The sequence below is a fragment of the Aulonocara sp. 'chitande type north' Nkhata Bay genome, linkage group LG22 (assembly GCF_057382095.1).
Source record: "Aulonocara sp. 'chitande type north' Nkhata Bay isolate Kocher_YH1m ecotype deep benthic linkage group LG22, A_spYH_male_GT1.1, whole genome shotgun sequence".
In the NCBI taxonomy this organism is placed as follows: domain Eukaryota; kingdom Metazoa; phylum Chordata; class Actinopteri; order Cichliformes; family Cichlidae; genus Aulonocara; species Aulonocara sp. 'chitande type north' Nkhata Bay.
This window is the reverse complement of record NC_141364.1, coordinates 24,623,098-24,647,988: the sequence shown is the minus strand read 5'-3', so window position 1 is coordinate 24,647,988 and position 24,891 is coordinate 24,623,098. Positions and strand designations below refer to the sequence as shown.

Genomic DNA, 24,891 nt, shown 5'->3' with positions numbered 1-24,891 from the left:
AGGAGAGGTGTTAAAAAAGTGCGTAAACACAGAAAAATCACAGCATGTAAAATATCACGTCGCCAGATTCCGGTCTCACATTTCACTTACTGTGAGTGCCAAGTACTTAACAAAAACAAGTAGACATTCAATTAAGTATCACATTAACTCCAAATTTCCTTGGTGAGGGATAAAGCCTTTCAATGTGTGGTTAAGTGCCTCTTTCTGTAAATAATGCCCTCAGTGCTGAGCAAATTTATTATGTACATTACCTAAAACATATCCTCAAACTGGAAATTTTATTTGGTTTTTGCAAGCTAGTGAGACTTAATGAGCTTAAATGTGTCCTCCAGTAATGTCATCAGAGCACGCGGAAACCCCTCTGTCATCTTAATTACAGCTCAATAAAGAGAAAGCTTAAGATGGGAACCCCCCCCCCCAAAAAAAAAAAAAAAAAAAAAAACCTCCACAAAGCCCTCACGTTAAGTAAAATATGGGAAAGTGAACCTTTTTAAGATGCATTTTATTGACTGGGTACGTAATGAAGCTTTTTTGTGTACATTTTGCTTAAAGGTCAGCCTAGCTGCCTTGGATTTTCATATTCTTGAACAAAACATTCAAATCATGCTTCACCTGTTTGACGTGGTTATTGAAATGCCTTAAAGGTCATTTTGCGCTCACACTTGACAGCAAGGAGATTAATTTTATATTGAAGACCTTAAAACTATTAGTTTCTCACTTGAATGACAGAAACAAGCCATTTGGCCCTAAGCTGGAATAATTTCCTTAATTTATGAGCAAATTTAGAAAATCTAAATCTTTAATTCTTTTTTCAGTGGTGGAGTTGCTGGATATTGAGCCATTGCAATAATATTAACAGAACCACAAAAATCAAAAGCTGATTAGCTGATTAGTTTTTGACGATTAAGGTTTTCACACATGATATGTAAATATGTTTTATTTAACCTGCCGATCAGAGCTGGTTTTCAGGGGGTTAATGTGTCCCTGCAGTGAACAGGACTGTCAATGTTATACCATGCCCACTACATAAGCAGCTAAGATGTGTTGCGTATTGAACATAGTGCATGCTGGGATAGGCAACTGTCCTCCTGTGGCACAGAAGAAAGAAATATACTATAGCAACTGTATGAATAGATACATGGATACATGGAGAAAAGACTGATGATGTTGATGTAAAAGAATAGATTTGGGGTTTACACACTCAGCTGTTTATAACACACACGGCTGCTTTGACTGAATAAACTAAATACATAAAAATACTCGCCTATGAAATAAACTTTAGTTTGAACACCTCAAGGGGAAAAACACTTGCATATTTTGATTCATCAGCAATGAGGCCAATGAATGGTACTCTGCCTCTAGCCCACACAAATGCATGGTTGAAGCTGGTATTTAGTGATGATATTCACATAGACTGAGACAAAGTCAGGAGGTCTGGAAGCAATACTCACTAGCTGGCTGTGCCGTAACCTCTCGCTCTGGTGAAACCCACTGACACTGCTACAACAAGGGCTGGAAGACCTACAGACAGACATGGGGAGAAAGATCAAAAGTGTGAGACAAAAGATAAAAGAGAGCCTTAGTGGGGACGATGAAGCATGTCGGCCCAATAAGATTTCCCAGTATGAACAACTCTATAAGGCTCCTTTCATTAAAATGCTAAGCAGCCATGCAATAGAGTGTAATATGAATGTATGATTCAAAGTGACTGGGCGCTCTATAGGTAACCCCAGCGCTCTGTACTTCCTGACATGAGGTCTAGCTACAAGCATGAAAACTGGGGTTAGATAGATGGAAGTTATTTTAGTCATAGGCGACGCAAAGCACACAGTGTGGGTGTGTGCAAGCAGCACCAGGAGTACTTGAGCATATGAGATTTAGAGGCAGTTTGTAAAAATGCAAGATATAACTAGGAGTGGTCAATAAGTCATACAATAATTAGCTAAATCAAGTGATTTGTGTGTGTGTGTGTGTGTGTGTGTGTGTGTGTGTGTGTGTGTGTGTGTGTGTGTGTGTGTGTGTGTGTCTACGCACAAATGAGAAGGAAAGAGAGTGAGACCAAGTGTCGCAGAATGCGTGCCAGAAACAGAAGGAAATATGCCGGGCCCTGTAATGAGCTTGGCTCTGAAATATTCATGTAATTAACAAAGCTGTGATTATGGCTGCAAATGAAAAGCAATTAGAAAAAGTCACATTAACATTAACAAATAAGATGGTGGAGAGCCAGGCCGATCCACTAACCAGCGAAGTTTCAATTAGTCAACATCATCAGTCTAGCATTTAACTCTATGTAGGACGGCAAACCGCGCACCTACACTTCAGGCTTACACGGTCTGCTGCTAATCTAACGCAGATCCGGTCCCGCCCCGAAATCTCCCGTTGCCATGGCAACCGATTTCAATCACATAATTTGGGGAAGAAAATTGGGAAATGGACGAGAGGAGGATAAGCTGTTTGATCCTCTCCACTATGCTCGACCGTTTCACGCTTTCTGTGTGCATCTGCAAGTGTGTCGGATAATTGAACAGCTGGCACGCGCCCCCGCCGTGCGCCCGGAGCCTTCCTCGCGTTCTGTAACTGCACAGCGTATACATTTTGCTCTGTATCAGGTTAGGGCATCAGTGACTTGGCAGATTAGACCTGTGGGATCAATATCAAGTGAAATGAAATGGGTGTGGGGGTTGTGATTTTTTTTTTTTTTTGTGCTATCTCATTGCTCATCTTGCTAGGGTTGTGCTGATGTTATCATATGTTTTGATTAACATCCCATCTAACATCCCTGCTGCCTGTTGAGTTATCAGGTCGTCTAGGTCACAGCATAATAGAGTGACATGCGGCACAAATGGGGGAAAAAAAAAAAGTGACATAGACTCACAGGCGGAGAGGAGAGAGTTTACCTGTAAAGAGTGACACCCTCTGAGAATGTGTATGCATGAGACAGCTTACACATGGGGCTTTGGCTGAGTTAGATAAAATTACAGTAGAAAGCTGTAATGAATGCCTTTTGGGAAATGAAGCAGCAAATAACAGCATACGGTGAAGAAAAATGGGATATAAATTAGAACGGAGCAAATGAAGATTGTTAAGCATAATACAGCCAACAATTTCAACACTATGGCATAATAAGCTGTTACATTTTCATGTAAAATAAGCCTGTCCTGCTGCTCTCCATCACCAATGCATGTCACACAAGAGTGCCTCAATCAGAATCCAATTCATGAAAGGGTCTTCATTTGCCAAGCTGACAATCCTCTGGCATCCGAGGATAGCGGATGTTTTCGGTAAAAGAAACGGCAGACACCTTTATTATCAGCTAAGTGTAGAGAATGCCACCATTATATTGGATGTGATAATTCATGCATTCTGCATTTTGAAACAAACGCCGTGCTTTCTTCACTGGAATTCACAAACGCGCCTGTCAAAGTGTTCAGATTTCCAGGAAAATCATGGCAACGACAAACAAGCGCATAGCAATACATATTAATGCTTATGGAGGGGAGTCAGGAGAGAATTAATGAAGTCACTGTGTTTGTGCACTCAGTGTGATCAAACGTGCTTCGCGTGTACAGTCATGCAGTGTTAGACTCATGAACAAAAAAGTGACTTTTTGATAACTTTAACATTAAATGAAGATGGACGGTTGTTGCTTTGATTCAAAGACTTCCAATCCAGTGTCTTTCTGGTTGGTCGGCTTAAAAAAAAACACTTTTGGGGGTCATTAAATGCATTGAATCTCTAGTAAGTTAAAGACTCAGCTGGTCATTATTAACAAGTAGCTGTTACTGTGTTTCCAAAGTGCTTTGGTACATTGTTCTTTATATCAGGTGGTAAAGTTCTAAGGACGGAAGATGCCCTTCCCCATGCAGCCCATAAATGCAGAAATACAATTCAACACAGTTGCAAAAGGCTGTTTCTCACACAAAACCTTGATGAAAACAAAAAATGTCAATGAACAAATCACCGAAACAGCCGTCAAAATAAACAGTTCCTCTGATGCTGTGAAAAACCAAGGTGGTCGAAATGTTTAGATGTTCTGTCAGAAAGACAGACAGACTCCCCTTAGCTGCTGAGTTCCAAACAGGTTTCTACGACAAGTTTTACTGACACTGAAAGCCTCGTGAGCCAGACTAGTATTTTTCTGAGTATAACTGACAACAACTTTGCATCAAAGCAGCCAAGTTTGAAGATTCCTTTATCTCCAGCAAACACGATGGAGCATTTGGTAATCGTCGTCTTCTTCCGGCACACGGTTGACCTTGTAACATGTTTAACTGATCAGGATCCTCCACGTTCAAAAGTTGCTGCAACTACAAAGATTCTTTAAATGAGTTTGCCAAAAACGTGTGACTTTGCTTGGCAGATTTACATAATTTTAGAGACTTTTCAGCATGGAGTGTATGACAGTTTATACACTGAAATAATTCCAACATACTTTAGAAAGAGGGGGAAAAAAAAGAAAAGGGAAACTGTTCAGCTATGAAAGCGCATTATCTATTTTGATCACAAAGACACAGAAAGCAGTAATTGTTCAAATTGTAGACAATTGGGCTTTGATTTGGCGAGATGTGATAAAACAATCGCAAGCGCTAACAATGAATGAGAAATGTTTTTTTCTGCTGTGCGCAAATAACAACATGTTGTGAATGATTTCACATATTGTTTTGACAACTTGAACTATTATTTAAGAAGCGAGAAAGACTGCGATGAAGAGAAGCGAGCTTCACCGGCTAAATGTATCTGCAGTTGCAATTAAACAGACAAGAAACAGCAACAAAACGACAGAATGAATCAAAGATGCAGATTAGCAGAGCAGCGTTTTGAAAAAAACAAAACAAAGCATGCTCTGTGTGCTGGAAATGAGAATCTTATCTTTTGAGGTTTTGCAGACACGTGATCGTCAAACGTGATATTAACTTGTCTTCTGGACATGTGAGAATCACAATAAAAAAGTAGAATGAAGTGCACAGTGCCCTAATCACACAAGCTTAGATGCTGGTCAGTGACCATCTGGCAACCACCTATCGTTAGGGAAAAAATTGTGGTTGCTGGAGGTTGATGGCAGTTGCTGGGAAAATAATTGTTAATGCCCCAGTCACACAGGTCTACACACTGGTCAGTGACCCCCATTTATCCCTATAGCAACACACCTGTCACTATAGGCACTTGTGGAAATCTACTAGGAACCAAAAAAAAAAAAAAAAAAGGATTTTGGTGTAGCATCTTTTTTTATACCAATTTTACCCAGGGGGAACCAATGACATCCAGGATATATGCATTTTTCCCCCCTTGCAACCAATATGGCAGACAAATGTTGAGCAATATCACGCGAGAAAACTCAACAGCAATAATTTCAGGGGTGATGCATGCAAAGGGCTATTACAATCTTAGCCCAGATTTCAGGTACATTTATTATCACATTTTAACTCATATTCTTCTCCCGCTTTCTCCTATCAGCAAAAAACCAACCTTAAAGCCCCCCCGAAATATATTTTTCTGTCAGTGAAAGCAGCTTGTACTCCCTGTCTGAGTGAAAAGGTAGCTGTAATAATGTCAGATCAGCAAAGAATGTGGCCCCTTTAGCTTCTCTGTTCAAACAGGCAGAGTTTGGGAATGAAACTGTAATTATGGAGGAAACTGAGTCGGTTTTATTACCACAGATCAGTGACACGGGCTGTGTCTGTGTGTGAGAATCACTGCAGTCTGGTACAGTGCATGCCAGGAACCAAAAGATGATGGTACAAAGAAAATGCGACAGACTTGCATATCTATGGCAACTACTGTGACAGCTACACTAGCTTAGCATATTGCTGAACATTCAGGTAGGCTCTATTATTAATTATATATTAATTTTTTTCATCCACTTTGAGGTGACTGAGCTTTAGGACCGTTACAGCACTGCACACTATTTTAAAACGTGTGATACTGTGTGGACTCACCCCAGCCGAGGCACAGAAACCGCTTGCGAATGAGTCGTGACCTCATTTTGCCAATGACTGCCAGGTAGGACTGCCACGCCTCAGTCAGCACCCAGCAGAAAGATGCCAAGAAGAAGAAATGCAGGAAGGCAGCAGTCACAGTACAGAGGCCCTAGTGAATAAAGAAAGTAATCGAGAGAGACAAGGGATTACAACACACGGAGAGGTGCTATTTAAACAAACAAACAAACAAAAAGTTCTTAAGAAGAGACGTCACGAATCATCTTTTAGGGTTTGGCAGGGGAATATGAAACCTCCGCAAAATAGAAAGTACAAAGGCAAAAATACTGAGTGGAAGAACACGAGTTCAACCTGGCACTGCTGTGTGGTTGATCGATGCTGACCACCACACAGTTCAGCCTTGCTTAGTCAGAAGACTTAGAATGCCTGCTTTGAGAACTCCACTGTATGAACTTTGTCTACTTCTGAACCCTGGTGGTTTTTGGCAGTTTTGTTTCTAGGCAATGGAGGCTTAGTCACAAGCACTATTATTGGAATCACAAGCACATGGACAAGAATTCCTGTGAAAATTCACGTGTAACTCAAAGAGCAGAAAGTCATTACCTTGCTAAGCGTTTGTGATTGTCCGACCAGAATTAATAAATTGGAGGCCAGGATGGAGAGGCAAAAATTCACCAAGATGATCGATCTCTCCGACCGGATATACCTAAAAGCAGAGTAACGAGAGACGGGAAAGAGGGAGAAATGACAGGCGTGTGCGGTAAGCATTAATGACAGACTGATGGACTGAACAGTGACTTTCTGGACATTGCAGAGACATTAGCTTGAGTTTGCCATCTGCTGCGTGTAATCAAAATACAAACTAATCACCACCTCCCCCCCACCGTAGTTGAACCATTTGTTCCTTATTAGGCCTCATTGGAGTTTTTGGCAAAGCAAATGACAGACACAAAAGAGACTTTGCTAGTGAGAAAATGACCACTGTGAGCACAGTTGATGTATGAATACTGACACTGCCATTACTCTATCAAATGTGTCTCTCAGTGTGTTTGTGAGCTCTCACCTCCAGAAGGCAGCATATATTAGCAGCAGGATGAGCAGAGCGGTGCAGGAGATGCCGCACCCCACCATAAGGGGCACAGAGGGCATGCTGGTAGGACCCATGTCCTAATAGCGGGAGGAAAGAACAGAAACAGGAGAGGGAGAGAGACGGATACTTCAGTGCAGTTGCAAGGCATTACAAGAGACATGTACCTGCATCAAAAGAAGCCTGAGTATTTTGCTCTTGTCAACAAAGCACATCTCAGTATATATCTGTTTGAACTTGAACGTGCTGGTCTTGCTATCGAGGTTTTGTTCCAGTTGCTAGGAAACATTCCCAAACTGACTGATTAATGATGATGGCGCTTATGCCACTGAAGCTGCATCAACTGTGACATCGACATTTGATAATGCTAACATGTCTATGAAAGCGAGCTCTGTGGCCATCATTAAACACCAGATAACGTAATTGTTGCTGCTTTTCTGCTTTAAATATCCACCAACGATATGATAATCAGGAGCCACTGAGGAAATAATTAACTGAAACAAAATTAAAAAATAAAGCTCACCTACAGCATCTTTTGCAGGACCAACTAATCCTTGCATTAAATTTACATCATCAGTTTAATGAGGCTTAGCGTTAGTTTAAGCAGGCTACAAAAAGCTGAGCCACTCTCCTTAAATATCACTTAATGCAGGGATGTCAAAGTAAACACTAAACTCCCTTTTCTATCAGTGCAAAGACATTTAATTAAACATTCAATAACTGGCATGTTTTATTACAAAAAAAGACATGCAATTTCAACTGTGTCTCAATTTTCAACATTGATAAATGTGTAAAATTACAGAAACGCTTCTGTTAGCTCATTGTCCAGATTGTCCTGTAATTCTAATAATGTTCTTTTTTCCCTATAGTAGAGATGGCACGATACCACTTTTTTATGTCCGATACCGATACCGATATCATAAATTTGGATATCTGCCGATACCGATATGAATCCGATATAGTGTTTTTTAATCAACAAAACTGTTTTTTAAATATCTTGCTGCATTTTGTATAAGTTCATACTCAAGTTTAAAACAACAACTACACTAAAGCTATTCTGTTATACCTGTATGCAAAAAAAAATATTTCATAGTTCAGCAATACTGATCAATCTAATAAACTTAAACCTACACCATCCTCCCTATTCTGGCATTTTAAAGAGTACTTAGCATAAATATTAAGCAACCTAACTAATAGGGTTCCAACTCCCAGCAACAACAAAAATAAATAAATAAAAAATAGGGAACCACCCCTCACGCGCCACCTCATGATGCTTAATCGACGTAATCAACCTTAATTTGATGCAGTGTGAAAAAAAATGCACAGAAATCAATTATTTTTCAAGAAATATTAAATAGATTCAACATCTTTCTTCAACAAAATTGCAGACTGCACAGATGGTACCTTCCCAAAGGAAAAAGTACTATAGCTTACTAGGGTATATATATTAGACTTAATAGTCACTATATACAGTAATTGACTTCTATTCATTTTACATCAAATTAAAACTTTGGGTGTCAGATAATTATTTATTAAAAGCTAGACATTTTAAATGAGAATAAGAAAGAAAAGTATGTCTTTGTGCCCCCTTTTCCCTGTTAATGCCCTATCAGCCCCCCTGGCTAAACTTTGCTAGATCCGCCCCTGCACAGTTACCAGCGTCAGCTACGTAGAAAAAGATCCTCGAGTAGAAAGTAATATTAAATACATTCTAACAACAGCTGATCAAGCTTAAACGTGCTGCTGTTGTTCAGCCGCTGGTTTCCTCTTTCTGGTGCAAAGTGGGCCAAAAGCAAACTAGAGACACGGACTAGCGACAGAAAAGCCGATCAGCTGATCGTTAAGCAGTTTCATGATTGAAGTAGCAGCAAGAAGAGGCAGTTGCTCCATATATCGTTTGTTAAGCTTAACGCAGGAATGCTTTACAAACATTCAGAGATGGACTTACACACTTGCTTTACTTCTCTCGGGATAACTTTGTCGGAGATGAAATGCCGGGTTGCTAGCGAAGCTCCAAATGCTATCCAGACCACCGACAGGTCCCGCATGCCACAGCCGCTCTATCACGTGATGCATACTGCTCCGACGTGCTAACGTTCTGAGGTGAGTTACGGCGTGTTGCAAGTTTTGTGAGGTGCTTTCGTGATATTTAATGGATCGGATTACATTTTTTATTTTTCTCCGATATCCGATCCAGTAATTTAGGTCAGTATCGGACCGATACCGATACGTAATATCGGATCGGTCCATCTCTACCCTATAGTAGAAAAAAAATTCTATATCAGATATAATAGTTACTTGTTATTTAATAAGTTAGTTATCTGATTATCTATTACTTAACTATTTGTTGTAATATGAATGGTATGAATTAATCTTTATCAATAGGAATCTATATGCATTCCTTCACATTTCCCAAAGCCTTCCAGTGGGCCATATTGGAGTCTTTGTCAGGCCAATTCTGCCCCCCCCCCGGCCTTATGTTGGACACCCCAACTGTATATGTATACTATCCCACAAGTGTTGATGACTCTGCTTTTTCCTTTCTACAAATCCACTCTCTCTGAGGCTTGTTGTTGTGTTTAAGCTGCTTTAGCCTGTCCACAGTTTCAGCACATCTGCAAGCTGCTTTACAACCCACCTCTGCCTCAGCTCTGCCTTTAAAGCTCTAACTTAATTAATCAACCTGTTGTTACCGATGCCTGCTCTGTATATTACGTATGCGAGTTAAAAGGTAGTGAGGTACCAGAACAGAGCTATTCCACCAAGTGCAAATGACTGCAGATTAAAATATGACTCTCCTTCATACCACTAGAACGAACTGTTTCTGTGATGACTGACCAATGCTGCTAAGACACAGAGCTAGCTTTGACAAACACTCACTTTACACTTGCTGTGTACCAATTATACACTCATTTGATGACTTCTTATGCGCGAGGGTAAAAGTACGAGACCACAGCGCATAATTAAGTGATTTAGGTCATGATGTACAGCGTACCTCTGCTCCTGAGGTGTGCCTTTGAAAGCATGAGGAACAGACAAATGAAGCCGCGTGGAAAGCATGCACCCCGCCGCGTCCCAAATGGGCTTGATGTTTGGCCCGCTTTTAAGTTCTCAATCACACAATTTACCTCAATTTACCCCCCGCAGCGACTATCCTTCCCTTTCATCCCAGAGATTTATCACTGTACGTACCCGTGGCACAAGGTGTCTTTTACTGCAAATAAAGCACATACTTGAACACATAGGCACATCCAGGCAAATGGGCTAAGTAATTGAAGGTAAGTGTTTAAGCTGCGTGTGCCTGTGTGTGTATTCGACTTGATCTGAATAGACGGAAGCATAAGACGAAGACTTCTTTATTCCCATCAGAAAGGAGAGGAGAAACCAACATGAAAAGAACGAGTAAGAGAGAAATTTAGAGAGGGAGATGGAGTAGGAAGAGCTAAGGACAAGTAAGCAAAAGCAAAGAGTAGGAGGTGAGCGAAATAGATAGGGAGACTGAAAAAGCAAGAAAGTCAAAGCTTGTCTTTTAGTGGTTTTTCCCCTGGCCCATCAAAGGAAGCCAATTTCTCCAGAGGAAAGCGGAATAGGTTGGAATACCAATACGGCACACACACAAACACACTGGGAAGGGAATGGAGGTGAAACATAATCAAAACTGCCTCATAGCGAAGGCGAGATCTACGAAAAAAAAAGACAAAGAGGGCATATGACAAGCATCTGTTCTAGGAAAAAGGGAAGGGCCTAGAAGGAGAGCGAGAGACAAGAGAGACTGACTGTGTTTGATACTACGAAGAATGGAAGGTCAAAGGATACACAGGCACTTGTGTTTTTTGAGGTCTGACAGATCAAACGCAGGGCGATGCATGGGGAATGACAAGCAGACAAGCGCATGCACGCACACAGGCACAGGCACTTAAAAAAAGGCTGCAGGATCACCTTTTTTCCCTCTCAGTTTTTGAATCCGTCTTAAATTAGCCTCTGCTAGAAAACTAGTCAAATAAACGATTCTCTCATTTCTAAGTGTGCTCTATCTAAACCCCTCAAACTGTCCCTGAACTCGTCATCGTGTCAATTTGTCTAACAGAATTGTCTAAATTGGTGGCGGTTAGGTGTGTGATGAGATTAAGGGTTTATTTCATAATATGGAAGGATGCTACAATAAGGGGAAATGAAAAGAGGAAACGCCCACACAAACAGACACGCTCAAAAACACTAAACGTAACACATCGGGCCCGAGGCTACTGGCTCACACAGATGCCCTGCCCCAGATAGATATAGTGATATTTTGATGCAGTCGGAGGAGAGAATAAAACGGAGTGCAGATTAGAAAGAGCGAGTGCGCTGAGGCTCTGCTGTATATGGCCAGGCTCCCCTGGGCAGATTGGCTACCATGTGATGGAGAAGATAGCTATTTTGAGCTCAGGAAGTTTAACCTACTTATCTCCTCTCACTCCTCCTCCCCACCCCCTCCTACCTATCCTGCTACCACTCACTCCCTCACTTCATCTCCCTCTCTTTGGCTCTCATTCTTCCCCTATTTTTTTTCCTCCCCCCTACATTCAGACCTGCTCCTCACTAGTGGCTTTCCATGTCCACCTGCACCAAAAGGCCCGTTTTCCATTAACTGCTCTTACAACTTTCCCACTGGAAGAAAAATGTGAATATTGAACTTAGCTGGCAAAAGTAGTCTTCCTATGACTGATTAGACAACTTCTGTTTAATATGTATCCTTATGTTAAGTTATCACTGTACAAATACTGCAGCTGGTTGGTGATGTGCTTAAAGTGCACAAAATTAATAACTATATGAACAATAAAGGGCACCACCAAACGGGAGAATTTATCCAGTATTTATTACAAAATCTTCACTTATCTGTATGTGTGTTTCTAGTGCTGAATTCCAAAGTAGCATGATCATATTAAGCTTTTCAGTACTGCAGTAAACACAGTGATTATGTTACAGTTTTCAGATACAATCTAGACGCTGGGCAGATGGAAAGAAAAAGAACATCTTTGCAAGCACCTGCTAGAGCTGAGCAGACTGATCTGAATAATGATAGCATTGATACCACCACTGATATTGGTATCAGATCAATACTAGCGCAGTGGGATCAATACTTTGTTTCTGTCCTCTAAGTTCAGTATGCAGCCCACTGACGTGTGTTAAACAAAACATGTTTTCTTCTTAGAAATAAAGAAATATCCTTCAAACATGCATAATGAAAAATCACTGAACCTTTTTGTGTTGACTGTCAATTTTATTTTATTTTTAGCATATAGCACATTTAAAGAACAGAGGTTGAGCCAAGTACTTTAGAGACAGTCACATTCACATCTTCAGAAGACATGAAAAGCTTTTGTCCTCTTAACTAATTGTAGTGGAGAGCAGAAATCACAGTGATTTAGCGGCTAGTGAAATGTGTTCAGAATTTGCAAATCATGACACAATGCTTGCCTCTACAAAAGCTGCCTTTATTCTGGCCCTGTATCGGATCAATACCAAAATCTGCAGTATCAAACAGCCCTACCATCTACACAGACAAACGTGCTGACACAAAACTAGCCAAGAGCCTGGAGAGATGATGAAGCTGAGTGCAAGCTGACCCCAGTACAGCAGCCAGACCCTGATCTACAAAGGGCGACAAAAGCTATATTTCATATTCAGTGACACTGAACACATTAGTGTTTGGTCCCCATCTATAAATTTCCTTCACTACACATCTTACTAGTCTTAGCTAACATGGAAATTAATTACTACTGGTGTGTCTGGCAGGTGACATCACTATAATAGTTCTGCTTATATTACATGTAATATAATACAAGATGGTTAAATTTGTTCTAGCAACAGTTAATTATCGCCTGACTTTGAATTTTAAATGTTTAATTTTGGGAAGGAAAACCTATTGAGTGATGGCAGGAAACAGGCTTAAGCTATCCATTCATTCCCCCTATAGTGGATGTACTGCTGCAAAATCAATAATCAATATGTGCACATTTATTATTTGTTAATGAGAACATATTGAGTATTCATTACCACTTACAGCATTGATATTTTTGCAGTGTTTCTCAGAGTCCTCCCATGTAGGGTCTGAAAATACTAGGCCCCTTGTGAAAAGTGGGGAAAAAATGACATTTTCAATTCAAGGCAGTCACTTGCCCCTTTTATTCCCACACAGGGTCATACAAACTCAACAGTACACCCAGGCACACTGTGCCACTACATCGAAGGTAAAACTCTTTTGCTAATCTAGCAATCCTGCTGCTCAGTTGCCTGTTTTGCTGCCATAGCACTAGTTACATACTCACTGCAAAATACTTCAAATTGAGTCTTTTTTTTTTTATTTTTGCAAACCCTCGAGGTTTCAACTTAACTGACTCTGACTTCAGTTGCCTCGAGAGAAACCAAAAGCCTGCTTGAGCTTGGAGTGCTGACGCCGTGTCACAAAGCGAAGCCTTTTCCTTACGTGTTGCCGTTTTCGCATAATGTTCAAGGTTTGTGATGTTTGTTGATGCAAAATGCAGAACGCGAGCAAGAAAATGAAAGGCCTTCAAGACAACGGGCAAACAAAAAGCCAGTTGCACCAAGACACATTTTTTCCTCAAGGGATCTTGTGGACCAAATTTGTATTTCACATTTAAAAAATTCAGTCAAAACCAATGCCTCCAACACATTCTGACCCTCTAATTATATTAAGAAAAACACACACTTTCCACTCAGTTTTGAATATCTAATTAACAAGTCTTTGCCCTGCCCACGCTCAGGCATTATGCATCTTTAGACAAACACGCAACTAAATCATTACACCTGTTTATTCATAATTTCCTGTGTCATCGCTGTCACTTGGCTAACCCTTCATTAATGTGACAAAGGATTAAAAGATTTTAATGCAATTCTATGCCGAGTCCCTCATAAATTTTAGCGCCCCCTCATCCTTTAATTACATCTGACAAGTGCGACATATTTGCATACCATAACCTTGCAGTCTCGCTTGGTCTAGGTCAGGCCTTGTTTTCTCTCCAAACACTGCTGCCAGTTAAATTATAATAAGTTAAAATATGAGTCGCCACCTTGAAGCACTTCAGTCATCCCTATCGTCTTTTCCACAGTCAAATCAAGCACGGTGGCCATTATTAGTCTAAATAATAGGCCCTGTTCTGAAATGTTTCCATTCTGATTAGGTGCCTCGAGCACTGATGATAACAGACGAAAAAGACTCGATTTATCTCAGGCAAAGCCAATCATTTCATAAGAATGATTGGGCCAAATGCAGTTAGCGTGGCAGGTAGAAGAAGCTCTGAGAAATCCTTTACAGCAGAAAGACATCAGTTCGGATATTGTTATTTGGAGCGACTTACTTTGATTCAGTAATTGGCTCATAAATAAGTTAAAGAAAATGAGAAAATCCCTCTTTCTGTTTCTCCTCCTCGCTCAAGTCGAGTGTGTTTGCTTGTGCGCTCATCTGTGCTGACTAAACCAAAGTCTCAGGTGCTGTTGTGAACCGCTGACCTCTCGTGTCCATTCATATTTCTGGATGCCTGCTTAGGCAAGCTCAGTGTATTTGAATGCAAGTTCGGAGAGGCACCTGAAAGCTGCTATTAGCTTTAATGTCAACACAACTTGAGCACCGGCTTTATGGGCTGACAAATGCGAAGGGGAAAAAAACGTGGAAGTCACATTATTGACTGGAGGTGCAAAACGTTAAACTGACTTTTATAAAGCCAGTACCTCCCTCAGCTCCAAATCCCGTGATCTCCGTGAGCTCTGCGCAGGCAAAGAGTCCAGACGTATCCGTGGGGTTTGTGTGTTCCCACTGGAGTCATCTTAAGAATTAAGTGGCTTGGTCTTTTAGTATTCCTTCATGACCTAACTCAATCAAATCCTCCTCCTCTCCCTCTCTCTTTCTCGCTTGTCTGTGTCGCTAAAGTAAAAAAAAAACAAAAAACAAAACCTCTGTCTCGTGTCTGATAGCGAAAGGTCTCTATAGACACTCAAACACGCAGGACACACACATACACACACGGAAATCTCAGAGGCTATAGAAAGTAAACAGGATTAACTGGCTATCCCTCACTCCACTGTAAACGGCCTGTAATGGCACCACTGCTCCTAAATCCCTCCACCTACCCCCCAACCCCCACTCCCGCTGCCTCCCTTTTCTATTAAACATGGAGGTTAATCCTCAGCCCCCCTTGTCCCTCGCGCCGTAACCCAGGATAAGCTGTCAGAGCTGGGCTGCTGATACTCAGCACTGCTCCAACAGCCACACAGCCTGGACAGAGCATATGAGTGCATCTTTGTCTGTGTGTGTGTGTGTTGAGCATCTGTGTGCGCGTTTTCATTCGCCCAGACTTACATGCATGCATGCAGACTTGTGCATGTTAAGTGTTTTTAAGTGCATACCACCATATATCAGTGTGTTCGCATGTCTGAATGTGGCTCTTTCTTTCTTTCTTTCTTTCTTTCTTTCTTTCTTTCTTTCTTTCTTTCTTTCTTTTTTTATTTATTGCCAAATTCAATTTGCCTCTCTCTCTTCTTTTTACACAACCCAATCTCCACTGGAGTAAAAAGCTAACTCTGGAGCACCCTAAAGCAACAAAGTGCACTCAGCACCAGCAGCAACAGCTCCTGACTGAGAGCCATTGACACAAAAACACTAACCCACACACCTTCTGGTCCTGTGCACTGGGTCTAAATGGCAGCACTGGGGGCTGACTGATGAATCACTAATGACTACCACACTCTTCACAGATGTCACAAATGTAAAAAAAAGTCAATGGTTTTTTTTTTTGTTTCCCCCCTCTCCTGGCCCTCTATCAGTCAACTCGGTCGACCTGCTTGCTGTGTGGCGAGGGAAAAGTCAATACTGTACGGCTGGAAGAGGAGTCGCAGGAACCAGAAACAGTGGCCGGAATGACCCTTTCGGCTTATGGGTCAAAGCTATTGTGTTTTCCATATTACGGGGAGTTAATGTTTCCCTGGGGTCTGAAATGGCTTCCTGTGAAGTAATTCAAGCTCTGAGGTACGAAAATAATGAATAACTGCAGTTCCTTACCTGAAGGCCATCCCCTTATTTTGACCCTCTTTACAGTTAATAGAAGGGAGAAATAGAACAGAAGGGAATAATAATACTAATAAATCCTAAAGCAGGACACGGAAATCTTGAGGCTTACAAACCAGCTGATTATCTCAGGTTTACGCAATTTACTGAGTCCTTCCTTTAAAACAGGGAGGTCATCTAAAAGTTGCGACGCCAGTCAGTGTCACTACTGTCAACTTGGCTTATCCATGTTTGCGTTGGATTAAATGACTTTATCCGTCTCAGGAAACGTTCAAGGCAGCTGTCACTTGCACGGCTTCATCCAAGGTTAGGGATAACAAGAAACAGAAGTGAATGTGACTGTGACAGGAGTTTTTCAATGCCGTGTATGCACTGGCAACTAGATGCTACCCAACAGTGGGATTCTTTTAACTATGCTGTTAAGAAGACTAAAAATGCATTCAGCTTAAATAAACTCAATTAGATGTTCTCATTTCTCAGTTTTCAATGAGTGCGGCAACCATGAAACCCTTTATTTCCTCCCTTCTTTTTCCTTGAGACTGAAGCATTTATAATATGCTGCAACTCACTACAATATTCTGCCTCTAACTTAATTTTTCTTTAGAGCAATGGCATCAGAGGCACATTTGGTATGCGGTAATATTTGCTATAAAAAAGGGGTGTAACATTAGCCAGGGGGATGTATAAGAAACGTACCTCCAATATTCATACTCTTTTAACTGTATTTGTTTCTTTTTGGTGCGACCAGATAGGGGTACTGATGAATTCCAATTTTTTTTTTGTTCCCAATGTTTGATGTTCTTCTGCTGACAAAAGCTATGCTAAGTACAGTACGGATTTTTCAGAGCTTTTTTTGTGGGAAACACTGACCTGCCATTGCTGTAAACAGTAAAGCAGATGGCCTGGCAGCTAAACAATGAGCTGATAGAAATGCATTTTATAAAAAAAGAAAAAAAGCAAAGGGTAAATGCAAGGCATCGGTGAGCACAATACAGAAGCAATGCATTATGCCGAACAGGGCCACATAAGTGCACGGCTCTTTATCTCTGCAATGCTGGTTGTTAATGCATTACAGGTGAGTGCAGAAAACATCCACTTTCCATCTCTCTGGCCCTCTCTCTCTCCCTAAGCTGCCTGCGAGCCGAGACCAGACTACCTTTTCTGTTTGGTTGAACATTTCCTCCACCCTCCAAATCCTCTGTTCCTTACAATCACTTTCCATTTCTGTGACACACACAGTTATTCTCCAGCGCTTACTAGAGAACTAACTATTAAAAGAGAGAATCACAAAAGAGATTTTAATGTGTGACAAAAATGTACCCAAACCTCATCTCCTTTTGCTCCTTTGAATATTTTAAGCAACCGGTCTTGTCGTGGGCTTTAAGTACAAGTAATCAGAGAGGCAAATTAAGAGCCAAAGCCAAGGGGGAGCATTTTGTGACCACAGTGTAGGGGTCAGAGCTGCAGCATAAAGTGAGAATGAAAACTGGAAATGTTAACAAGGTGAACAGGGGTAAAAAAGAAGTGACAAGGGGGGGGGGGGGGTCTTACAAGAGATTCGCAGGTAAAAAAAAACAGCTAAAAGGAATAAGGGAAGCAAGAAAATGGGTAAAAATAATGAATTAGAGGTAAGGTGTAAAATAAATGGGGTGATAGTGTGAGGTGTTACACAGTGAGAGAATTAGGGTCCTTTGGGTGGATCTACGAGGAAGGTGATCGGGTATTTAGATGACCATTAAAGCAGGAGAACAGGTCAGTGAATCAGAATGTGCATTACCATTAACTGCTAAAAAGCCCGCTTTTGTCACGTCAAACACACACTGTGAGCCACGTGAACTATTTATAGAGGAACACGTTATGTGCTCCAGGCAAAAAAAAAAAAAAAGTCACACAGAGACACAATAAAATCTCTTCCTTCCTCCCGTCGCCTCGCCTCTCTCACATCACACGGGACTGAAAGAGTCCGACCTTCATCAAGTTTAAGCTCAAAAACAAACAAACAAAAATAAACCCCAAACTTGCGTAATGGGAAGAATGACAGCCAGTCAACATATAATTAGACAAACACACAGTGATCAAAATAGCCATTTATACAGTACTGTGTCACAGTTATAAAACTGACAGCCCCACTCAGGCTGCTCTCATTGTTATGAAGTAAGACATCTCACATAAAGCTCTGCTAGTCATGCCAGCCTCAGCCATCCATATCCTTCTGTTAACTCAATAAATGACTTAAGAGACGTAGTTCTCGGTGATATGTCTGACGGGGATAGTGGCTGGAGTCTGCGTACAGAAAATCAGCTCACTGACCTGCGCACCCTCTCCTCCTGGTAGTAGTTGCCTCGTTAACACCCCAAAGTCCCACAGAGTACATCAGGCTTTGCATAGGTGACTCACCGGGTCTTTAGCTTGCTGCGCTAACACGGCGTAGGTGGATATTCTGCTGCACAGGCATTTGGTATGGACAGCGGTTGACGCGAGTGTTTGGCAGCCTTCTGTGCCCCAGTTTTCTGTGCCAGCTTCCCTGGAGGTGGAGAGAAGGGGGGGGTTGGTAGAGAGGGTGTGGGGAGGTGGCACATGGGACATAGACAGTGACTGTGAGACACATAAAAATAAAACTGTCACATGACTACACATGGATACAGGAGGTGAAAAAAAAAAAGCCCAACAACTTGTGAAAAGGGGACAGAAAGTTTTAACGGACTCGTTCCTCCCCGTCGAGCTCCCCGAGCTCAGCCATTCACAGCATATACGTTTAACATTCAGCGATCGGCACTCGGGCACCGCCATGCTCTTTTACTCCTTTACAGCATCACCCCACTTGTCCTTCTCCGTGTTCAGCAACCTAAACACTTTCTTTCACGTCTTTGTTCATCCTTTTTTTTTCTTTTTCCCTTTTATCTATCCCATCTCCCTTTACATGGAAGAATGCCCTTAGAGTCTGGGAGGAAAATGAAAAGGATTGCATCGGCGAAAAGTTAACAAAAACCAGTGAGGCCTAAATGGTGTATGGGGCTTATGTGGAACTAAATGGTCAATTGCTTTGACACCTAACACATTACTGCAAAGGAAGCAAGCGGCCAGAATCTCGTACAATAGAACCTTGAACGCTTTATTGCTTGGGATCTTTACCGTCTTTTTTGGCCACCCGTTGCCTCCCTCCTTCCCACCCTTTTACTTTTCTATAAAAGCTCCCAACGGAAGGTTGAGTGTTGAGGTCAATCAATAAGAAGTGAACTAATTACCCTGAGAGTTCACACTGCACATTAACCTTACGATTAACCCTGGATATACTTTTATTTCAGTTGCCAGAGACAGGTGAAAGCCATAGAGATGTTCTAATGGGGTCAAGAAGGCCAGCTTCATGAGTTACGGCAAAAGAAGGAGCAAGTAATGTGTCAGTGAGAAATATTTTTGTTTCTTTTTCTCCTCTGTTCCTTTCTCTGTGTTTTGAAGCGGGTGTGGCAACGTCCAGGATTTAAAGTAGAAACATCAGAGCTGATGACAGTTAGAGTGGGTTCAGTTTCATTGTTAATCCAGTCCGATCAGGCCGCAGGCAAATAGTCGCGATAAAGCAGATTAAGTGAGTATAAAACTTTTAGAAATGTCACCTCAAGATTTGAAACAGCATGAACGTTTGCTAAACTTTCATGTTTTGTCATGAATATTTTAGGTTATAGTAAAATACTTCGCAGGCTATATTCAATGTAGCATGCAAATATATGGAGTAGGTGTATACTATAGGATTTTTTTTTCTTTAACCAAAGCCTCAAAAACCTTTTGCACAGATATCTGACAAACTGTACTTTCCAAAGTACAGCCTTTTGTTATAGCATGTAGGCACAACAATCTGACCACAAGAGACTCGGTTTGATTTCAAGCAGCAGTGGCCTGCTTGAAAAAGAAAAAAAAAAATCAATTATTTGAAGCTAAAGACAACTCCTGTTACTGTGGTAATAGTTGCCGGTTTCAAAACAAGGATCTTTAGCAGGGGAAGAAGGGGATCTATGTGAGAACAAATGCTTCCCAGCAGGGATTTTGGGTGATGAAAATGTACCTAGCGACTCATCTTTGTGAAAGAAAACACTCTGTACTTGATATCTTTATCACGGTAACAAATACATTTCCACCAATTTAGAAACCAATTTAAAATGTCCATTTTTTGAAAATCATTTTGTTAGTTAGCAAACAACACAAACTTTGTGCTGCTCATTTTGTTCTATACACATTTATGGAGTGGGAGGAAAGATAAAACACAACTGGAGAGGTATATGCTGTTCTTTCTCTTCTGCTTTAGTGAAGAACTTAATTACCTCATTCCAAACTAATGGCATTGAGTACCCTCAGCAGTGGATGGAGAGAAAATTTAATAAAGCGTTGGCTGTTTCAGGACATCTATTTATTAGGATTTATATATACAGCCTATATATTTGAGAGTTATTAAATATGCAGAAATCTATAGTTTAGAATGAAATTATTATCCCCTTGTGAAACCTAAAGTTTTATAAACATTTCCCCATGTTTTTTAATATAACATTATTTCTACTTGCAGACAATAACAGAATTATTGTCGATGGGTTAATGTTATCATCCCCCTGAAAAACTGACCTTTTATTGAGCCGTAGCACAAACCACTGCTGCAATAATGTGCGTTATCTTTGTAATGCTCTAAGCTTGTAAAATCAAGTTAAATGAAGTTAAAACTTTTTCCACATAGTACAAAAACTTAAGCAAGGGTTTGAGCTGCCACTTGAGAAAAAACTAAATTAATCAGTATAGACTTAATAAAAACAATTGTTGATGCTCACAAAGCAGGAGACGAATAAACAAAGTTATCAGAGTGTTTCAAGAACTGTAGTGAGAAGTATCATCAAGAAGTTGAAAGAGAGCCACACAGTGCAGAACAAGCCGGGCAGAGGTAGGAAACAAATCACAGACTCTGAAAAGAAAACTAGTGAGATGTGTCCAAAAACATCAGAACTACCAAGACACGAGGAAATGACTTAGTCAAGCTGGGAACTGCGGTCTCAAAAAAGACCATCAGTAGGACCGTGAACAGGACTGGACTTTGAAGTCTCAGACCAGGAAAAACGCCACTTCAAGCCAGAGTGAAGGATGCCGAGTACAAGCGGAAGAAGGATCATGCAAACTGGAAGCACATCCTTTGTTCAGATGAGAATAAACTAGACTAAACTACTGCCTGTGCTGGAGAAAGAGGGAAGAGGTGTAAAACCCAAAACAGAACAGCATCTCTACAGTGAAACACGGTGGTGGCAGTATTATGTTGTGGGGACGCTTCAGTGCGTCTTGAAGTGGGAATCTGGTCAAGGTGGAAGGAATCGGAAATGTGAAGATTCTGAAAGTAAACCTCCAGTAGTCGGCAGCAAACCTGAGTCTGAGTTGTTGCTTTGTCTTCCAACATGACAACAACCTTGATGAACTACCTCCAGAAGGCCAAAGAGAATGTTACTGACTGGCTTAGGCAAAGCCCTGACAAATCTGTGGGCTGAACTGAAGGCCATCACATCTGGAGGAGCATGAGAGAGCAAATGTCTGCAGGCTGTTATCCAGCAAAAAGGATACACAACTGACTATTAGGCCTCACAGGGACTGATTTTGACCCTTGTAGTTTTATGTTTTTGTGACATACTTTTTTTGTCTATGTGCAAAGTATCAAAAAGCTAAGATGTTTGGAAAAGCCCTTGCTCTCTTTAACAGCACTTGGGAAATGCTTTGACTGTAAAATCTGTATATCTTTAACAATTAAAAATTTAAATGAGAGGAAGCTTGGCTGACAGCTTCAATTCAATAAAATTAACAAGCTGTTTTGATTAGTTTTGTCTTTATGGTATCTTAGCTTTTTATCCAACCTTTGGGGGAAATAACAGAAGGATAGCTTTCAAAGAGGAATTCAACGATACTCCTCTGTGATGCCCGCTTAACACAGCTCTGTTGCACAAAACTCTGGATTTGAGAGCATAAATGAATGAAATAAACAAACACGCTGAATGGTTTCTGGTTCAAGTTAAGAAAACTTTACTGTTGCTTTTACACCCGTCCATCAAAAAAAAAGCAAACAGACAGTTAAACATGCTCTGCTTGCCACTTACATCACGTTAACTGCAGATCAGTAAAAAATACCACTCAAGACTATTTCTGCTCTGACAGGCCACTTATATATGATCAGTTTGACTGTAAATGACAAGAGTGTATCAAAATTAACCCTCAAAAGTATGTCTGAACATGAAGGACTGCAAACAGGATCATAAACCAGACACATGCACACACACATACACTGACACTCAAATCAAAATGTCACTAATAAGATGTGAGCACAATCCCCTGATGATCATCATCTGCACTATGACACTTCAAAGACTAAGGATCAGAAAAAGAGTTACAGCAGTGAAGCTTAGAGACAGCTTGACAGGTATCAACATGGTGCAGGGCTTTGTGTGTTTTTGTGTGTTTGAGAGAGCGACAGATAGAGGAAGATTAAAAAAAGACAAGGCGAGAGAGCAAAAGAATGGCAAGGATGAGGAAATATGTGTGTGGTATTTTTGCTTCTTTGGCTTGTGTATACGTCATTTATTTTACCGACCACTGTAGCTGAATAAGGCCCAGTCACAGAGGCCTAGATGGTCTAACTGGTCATGAAGTAAAAATGAACTCTAAAAGGTTGCACTACGTGTTGGGAAAGTATGCTAACACACAAATCGACATTTTTTTCATAGTCATATGTGCTGGTTAGCTTATATATGACCTCCCAAATGATGTCCAGTTAAGTACTTCCAAACGGCTTTGCTCACATAAGTACAGGGACGTGAAGTGTTACATGTTTTTAATGGTTAATTTATACATGGACATGAAAGCCTTTAATTTACTGCTCCAAACATTCAGACTGCATGCAATAAATAAAGACACACACACAGACACACACGGTATTCTACACTAGTCTCAGCAGAGAGGAAGTTGGCGTAATGAGAAACTATCTGACAGCACACAGCAGGGAGGGATCGCTAAAGATAACACCACACACACGCACACACACACACACAAACACACACAGGCACACAAATACACATTATCTGTGACCTCTTTGTTTTGTCTGCTGAGTTTCAAGCTTAATTGACTGCTAACCTTCATCTACCATAGCTATACTCCACTGTTGGTTTTTTGTGCCTTTCAGCAGAAAGTCAGCTTTGACTTTTATTTAGTTTTATGTCGCACACAAAGTTGGCACAAACCCTGAATGCTGGCATTGTAGATCCACTACAGCTACGGCTTCACAACACTGCTGTGACTCCCACTGGGCTCATAACAGTGTTAGATTATCAGTTAGGATCAGAGGGTGAGAAACGATTAAAAGGACGCAGCTTTTGTGATACTTTTGTTATAGCCTTTGAATGGACCAGGAACTGCTGACAGCTCTTTTTATCATGGAAAACAGGTACCAGATGTACAAACAGGTCTCTATATTAGTACAGTTGGTAGATAGGCTATGGAATCCAAATGTATACTGCAAAGAGCTCCACCTGGCATTATAAGAAAAAACTACAAGATGTGTAAATATACATAAAATCAACCTGCTTTCTAGAATTGCTGTAACCGACACATCTGCTCTTTGGTCTTGACAAAGATTTATTAAATGAATGCTAGAGTTGGTGATAACCCTATTAACCCTATTAAAATGCTTCCCATTTTGCTTCCTAATTGCTGGTAGAATGTTTTTGTGGCTGTTAAGAAAAAAATAGGAAAAATACTTTCCGAACAACAGCGTAAATTGACCTTTTATGTCTACTGAGAATAAATTGGCACCAAATCTTGCCTGAAAGGGCAGTGCTATGAAAGCCAATTGCCCCCTGTTAAGCAGCAAACAAAGGTTAAACATGCTTTGAATGACTAAAACTGAATGGCTTGATGAAGGGATTTCAGCTGTATGAAAGTGTAGTGATGTATTGCCAGCACCTTTATAGTCATATTAAAAAAAAAAATACAGGACATGGACTTTTTCCCAATGAACCAAACTTTGTTGAAAAGCTGATAAACAAAACCTAAAACTGACATTTTGCCATAATTTTTAGAACTTCTCTGAATCCATAAAACTAAAAACTGTTTTTCTAGATAAGATAGGGGGAACCAGTCCTTTTTAAACCTCCGACATCTTGGATCTAGTATTCTCTTTCAAACTGTGTGGTGTCAAGCTCTAATGAGATCTCTCAAGGTCTGAGAAAAAAAACATGATTTGAATGCCTAAGACTAGGACAAAGGTTTCTAAATGAAATCTCCAGGTTATTTGAAATACATGATTCCACTTCACGGAAAAGTTTGTCCAGGGTTAGATACACCAGCAAATACAGCCCAAATGCAGACTGATGCAAGAGCACTTCCATTCAATGGTGTGTTTATTTATATCATTTAAGACAAGAGGTAGCATACATTTGGCATTAGAGATATGCCTTTACTATGAAAACACCTACAAGAAGCTGTTTCTGCTAACTTTTAAGGTCAAGAGCTTATCTTTGTTTCCACGGAAAAAAAACTACATGTACTGGTATGTTTAAATAACTGTAGGTCATGCTTTAACATTTCACCTTCAGCTTTTATTCATAAGAGACCCAAATATCCCAAATATGTCTCTTCAACCACCAGCGTGCTAAAGGTACAGAACAAAATGCACATTGGGTCTTTATAGACAGGCTGCGCTTTTACAGTAGATGTAAGCAATTTTAGCCGCTTTAATCCACTTATCTGAATCAGTTGGTACCATTCAATATATAGTCATAGCTAAGCATTTAAACCAGTTT

At 40.7% G+C, this 24,891-nt stretch overlaps 1 protein-coding gene across 1 annotated transcript in view; it reads right to left on the bottom strand.

Annotated features, from left to right (window-relative positions):
• adgrb2 (adhesion G protein-coupled receptor B2) overlaps positions 1-24,891 on the bottom strand; it is a 266,754-nt gene that overhangs the window by 47,735 nt on the left and 194,128 nt on the right. Inside the window, exons 17-21 of the mRNA XM_086279307.1 lie at positions 18,482-18,608; positions 7,000-7,103; positions 6,540-6,642; positions 5,937-6,087; positions 1,452-1,521 (exon numbers count right to left, since the gene is read on the bottom strand). Coding sequence (XP_086135433.1) covers positions 1,452-1,521; positions 5,937-6,087; positions 6,540-6,642; positions 7,000-7,103; positions 18,482-18,608 — 555 coding nt within the window. The remainder of the gene's footprint in view (positions 1-1,451; positions 1,522-5,936; positions 6,088-6,539; positions 6,643-6,999; positions 7,104-18,481; positions 18,609-24,891) is intronic.